Raw genomic sequence first — 5,476 nt, forward strand, 5'->3', positions numbered from 1 at the left:
GTCATACAGATTTAAGGCCAAGGAGATTTATGTTGGTAAGAAAATATTTACAAAGAAGGGGCTAATTTAATTGAGGTACGAATGATTGATAACATTAAAGAATTATTCCACAGGGGAAGAAAGGATGGATGAAGAGGTGATGTGAAAGGAAGGAGGATATAGAATAACATGGACAACCCAAAATACAGAAGAAAATCCCCACTGGGAAGCAGAGGAGGGCTAATCAAGTGTTCGGACAATTCTCTGTGTTCAAAAAGAAGTCACCAATGTTTTCAGTAAGAGAGTCATATGATGAAATTGATTTGGGGAGTATTAATCTGAATATAGTATTTATGCTAAAGAGAAGTCAACAGTGATTAAGAGTCAAGATGGCGGTAAGAAATGTATGTACTCACCAAAGGGGAACAAGGCCCAACTTGAGTGATAGAAGTGATAACGGAAAGGGAAATGGATGAAAAGACATAATTTTAGTGGAACAAGGGAGAAAAGCATTACAATAGATTTTCCCTCTTTCCAATATGGGCTACGATTTAATCACAGCACCCTCTTCTCGAAATCAGTTACGAGGGCACCGTGCCTGTAGAACAAACTCTTAACTGCTTCTTTGATGATTAAATTAAATTCAGCATGTGAATCTAAGTTTAGTTGCTACAGTTTGCTTCTAAGAATCCTCTACTGAAAGCAACCTGTTGCTGCTTTTTCTGTCTTCAAGCCGTCCACAGCCTGAAGTGTCTTCCCCCTTCCCAAGGCCCCCTGACATCGCTTCCCATCCTTCAAAATTAACATCAAATGCAAACTCTAAGTAAAGCCAATGAGCAATGTTTGCTCTTCTCTCTACACCATTTCATAGAACTTAGTAAACACTGAATGGATGGGGTGCCTGTCTTATCACATCTACCAGACTGGATGTGTCTGGGAGCAAAAATCGGTAGTATCTTGGTATCATTGCCAGCATCCATCATAATGTTTTGCACATGCAAAGTACTCAATACATATTGGTTGAATAAAGGAAGGCAAAATATGTCATTTACTGCCTTAACTGCATTGTTGCAATGCTCTGAGGATACTTTGTGTCTGAAGAGAGAGAGAGAGAGAGAGAGAGAGAGAGAGAGAGAAATTCAGGGTTGTTCCTATAGAGTAAGAAAGGTCAGGACCCCTGGTTCATTGAAGCAAAAGCAACAATGTGGATAAATCTGGAGGAGCACACAGGTTGCCTGGGTCCTCAGTCTACGTCTGGACTTCCTCAGCAGAAGAGTGTGAAACGTGTTTATAATTCCAGAGGCTGCTAGTGAGGTCTCTGCTCTTATGCCCGCCTGAGCTCTTCCCTTTCTGTGGCACAGTCACTACCAAATAATGTCAGTTCAACATTTACCGTGCTAAGTTACAACTTGCATTCAGAGCATTCTATTTTCTAAGATGTCATGAATATTTTTGCAGGGTTGCCTACCCATAATGGAAAAAATGAGAGTCTGTAGAAGTGCTCTAAACAAGTTAGACTCAAGGTAGAACTCTCTGGAATGGGTTAAGAAGGCCACAGCAAGAATATAAATTATTCTATTATAGTGTCTTTAAGTTTTTCTTACATCTCAATGCAACCTAATAATGACACCGAAAAATAGGTTATCATTAATATTACAATAATTCCATAAAATGATACTGATAGCGATTGGGGAGCAGAGCAATTATGCTAATCGAACATGATTAGTAAATGATGCTGTAAATATATTTCTATATAATGCCATATTGGATAATGGGAGAAAAAACATTTTATGGGTTGAGGACCTCCAAACAAATGTTCAAATGTTTGAACCCACTTTGTTCAAATGCTTTTCATATCAGTCACTGTAACTTTCTATGTTTCAAGTTTTCTCACATGAATACTCGACATAGTAAAATTGACCAGAAAGGGTTGTGAAGATAAAGTGAGCTGACACGTGTTGGTATCCACATTACAAGGTTTGTAGACACTAAATGAATCCTAGCTTCCTCTCATTCCACACCCTTTCTCTTCATGGAAGAACATTCATGTATACATACTACCTAAACAATGCATATGTATGCTTAAACACAAATATACTGATGTACTAATGATACAGGGTTGGACTTTTGCTTACGTTAGAGAAGAACAGGCATAAAGAACATCAGCGTATAAATGTGATAAGCGTTCAGTTAAATATGGTGGCTGTACCTATTACTAACGCCATTCAGCTGATGTTTCCGGTATTTCACAAGAAGTCTCTAGCAATGTGTACACAGAGTATCAGGTGATGAAAGCTGGAGGGGTGGAGATTGGGGTTGGAGGGACTCCTCAAACTCATCAGGTACAAATCATCAAAGGGTAATGTTCTCTGGCCTAAAATACTGGGATAATTTTAACGTGTTAGTACAGAACCTCAGAGACCATATCATTTTCTTTTTGTATTTCTATCCCTGGTAGTAAAATAGTCCTGTATTGGCTCATAGAGAAACCAGTCTTCTGTTTCAGAGATTTGACTCCTCCTGAACAGAGGGAGACTTATTAAGTGTGGGCGTATCCCTTGAACATTAAAATAGAAGAAATTGTTGTGATTTACATTGAATTTTTAGCTAAAGGGAATTGGAAGGTAGATCCAGCAAGATAATTCAAATTTCCATTAAAATGGCCACTGGAGCCACTGGATATGTTGGTATATAAAAATACCATGGAATGGATGGGGTTAAACACAATTGAGCATCCTTAAACCAATTTTTTGCCGGAAAATAGATCTCCAAATAGCCCTCGAAGTACTAATGCTACTTAGCCAACTGGGTGGCTCAGTCGCTTAAGCATCCTACTCTTGGTTTCAGTTCAGGTCATGATCTCATGGTTTGTGAGTTTGAGTCCCGCATCGGGCTCTATGCTGACAGCACGGAGTCTGCTTGGGATTCTCTCTCTCATTGTCTCTCTTCCTCCCCCCTGCTCATGCTTTCTGTTAAAATAAATAAATAAAACTTCAAAAAAAAAGTACTAATGTTTAGAAAAACTGTACATTTATTCTGACACTATTTCCTGTGTGAAATAGTTTAGAAGCTGTTTTGTGGAAATGGACATCAGAATCAATGTAAGAAGCAAAACTAAACCTATGTCCAGGTCTAAGTCATTATTTCTATTGTTTTTGTTTTTGTTTTGTTTTGTTTTATTTATTTTTTGTTTGTTTTTTACTAAGAACATTAGTTTTCAATTGGAATGTAAGCATGAAATATGTAAACCTATACTAAGTATTAAAAATGTCATGTTGTTCTGCTTTCTTTGAGGGATTTGTTTCCTTTATTTGCTTTTGTTCACAGTACTATTCATATTTTTAACTGAGCCCATCTTATTTATCTATATTAAGAATACTTTAAACATAAACTAAGTTTTAGCAGTACTCTGTTTATTAAAATGAATAATATGAGTATGGCTATTTCAAATAAAAATATTTTGATGGGAAGCCATTTTCTACCAGGGTTCTAAAATAAAGCAAAACACCAATTTAGGCACGTTGAAATTTTCCATATTATACCACATTTACACTTTTTCTGCTCCAAATCATATAGGTTATAGAATTTTTCACATTCCTTTGCCACATACTTGCTTTCATGTTTCTTACTACTGACCATTTGCAAAAAGAATAGAATTGCCCCTCAAAGAGAGATCATTTGCTGCTGTTCCAGAGGATGTTGCTACAACTTTTCAAGTCTGAAAGGCAATTCCAAGGGAGGAATTGTACGAATGTTTGTGTAGTGGCGGTTGTAATTGGATTACGCGAATGACCTTCAAACGCGTCTGTTTTCATTGGGTAATTTAAGAAGTCGCGATCCTCTTAAAATTCAGTCGCACTTCTTTCTAGATCTCCTTAATCACAATGGATGGAACGTCCAGCTTTATGGGCGCTGGGGACACCACTTCCTGGACTATAATGAAGAGTTCCGATGCAGCTTCCTACAAGGAGGAGGAAGAGAGTCTGTGTACACAATCGCCACCTTCTAGGGATATATAAGGGTGGAACCAAGTGAGGGACACGGTGAAACCCGAAGACACTCGCATCTCTCCACTCAACCACAACCCACCTTCGGAACCTCGCGATGTCTTGTCACAACTGCTCCACCAACTACAGCTTGGGATCCCTCAGCAATCCCTGCCATCTTCCGCTCACGTCCTCCATCACCTTCTGTTCCACGGGCGTGAGCTGTGGCGATGTCCTCTGCTTGCCCAGTAACTGTCAAGGCCATCTCCGGCCTCTGGACAACTGCCAAGAGGCCTGCAATGAAGCAACCAGCGGCCAGCCAGCCCCCCACGAGCCCAGCAACTTCGAAACTTCTTGCTGCCCTTCTACTACTTACTACGTGTCCAGACCCTGCCAAGGAACCACTTTTCTTCCTGCCGGTTCTTACGTCTCTGGCTCCTGTGTCCCCATCTCCTACCGGCCTCTGAGCTATGTGTCCAGCAGCTGCCGACCCCTCAGCCTCCCTACTTACGGATGCCGCCCCTTGAGCTGTTTGCCCTGCAATCCTCAATCGCTTCACGTTGTGCCAAGTGGCCTCAGACCTCTGCGTCCTCTCCTCGGTGGGTGCCAACCTCTGACCCACGTGTACAACACCTGCCGTCCATCCTGCTCTGCGCTGGGAGGCCAGTAGCTTCCTTGTTCCACTTAATAATCATATGCTAAGGATCCAGGACAAAAATGCAAACTCTGGGGACTTTGGGTTCTTTCCTAATAGTGCCTTTCCTTGCTTTTACTGTGCCTGATGTAGTTCAAGCCCCTCCTTTCATATTTTTATCTTTTTATTCATCTCTCCTTGGCATAAAGTTATTTGATGTACAACGCGGTTCAATGTCATTTAGATGCGGGAAGAATTTATTCGGTTCACGTTGAAATAAATTGGATTAAGTCAAAATTAAGAAGCTGGTTCTTCAGTTTGTCTTTCATTATTTTGGTTTTTTTTTAATACTTTTTTTAATGTTTATTTATTTTTGAGGGGGGTTGGCAGGGAGGCAGGGAGACACAGGATCTGAAGCAGGATCTGTGCTGGCAGCAGAGACCCTGATGCGGGGCTCGAACTCATGAACCAGGAAATCATGAGCTGAACTGAAGTAGGACACTTAACCAACTGAGCCAGCCAGGCACCCCTTTCATAATTTCATTTTAACACAGAAATGACCAACTAAAACTGCTTGTACGATAAGTGAATAGTACATGGGTTACTCAACCATATGCTCTTATCTGACATTGAGGGAATAGCTTGATGGTTTATTCCTCAAGCTTCTTTCTAGATCTCTGATCCTATGTACTTAAGAGACCCAAAAAGCCCTTGGTGGAAGTTATTTTGACTTCTCAACAGGAACATTTTACTGATCTCTCTCACCCAATGAACGTACTTCCATCCAAATCTCCCTTCTAATTGCAAACTGAACCATGTTTCACTGAACCTTAAGCCTTTGATGGCTTCCTATGCTCTATTATCATATAATAAAAAT

General features: G+C 40.2%; 1 protein-coding gene across 1 annotated transcript; it reads left to right on the forward strand.

Annotated features, from left to right (window-relative positions):
• The first annotated feature begins 4,000 nt into the window (after window positions 1–4,000).
• On the forward strand, window positions 4,001–4,903 carry LOC109260472 (keratin-associated protein 26-1). The gene has a single exon (XM_019438704.2). It carries the CDS (start codon window positions 4,084–4,086, stop codon window positions 4,633–4,635), a length of 552 nt encoding a protein of 183 aa, XP_019294249.1. The 5' UTR covers window positions 4,001–4,083; the 3' UTR covers window positions 4,636–4,903.
• The last annotated feature ends 573 nt before the right edge of the window (window positions 4,904–5,476 follow it).

The sequence above is a fragment of the Panthera pardus genome, unplaced genomic scaffold (genome assembly GCF_024362965.1).
Source record: "Panthera pardus isolate Hobbes unplaced genomic scaffold, ASM2436296v1 HiC_scaffold_16, whole genome shotgun sequence".
In the NCBI taxonomy this organism is placed as follows: Eukaryota; Metazoa; Chordata; class Mammalia; order Carnivora; family Felidae; genus Panthera; species Panthera pardus.

What these genes read in the sequence shown, in the direction of transcription:
- LOC109260472 (XM_019438704.2), top strand. Translation starts at nt 4,084, where the DNA reads ATGTCTTGTCACAACTGCTCCACCAACTACAGCTTGGGATCCCTCAGC.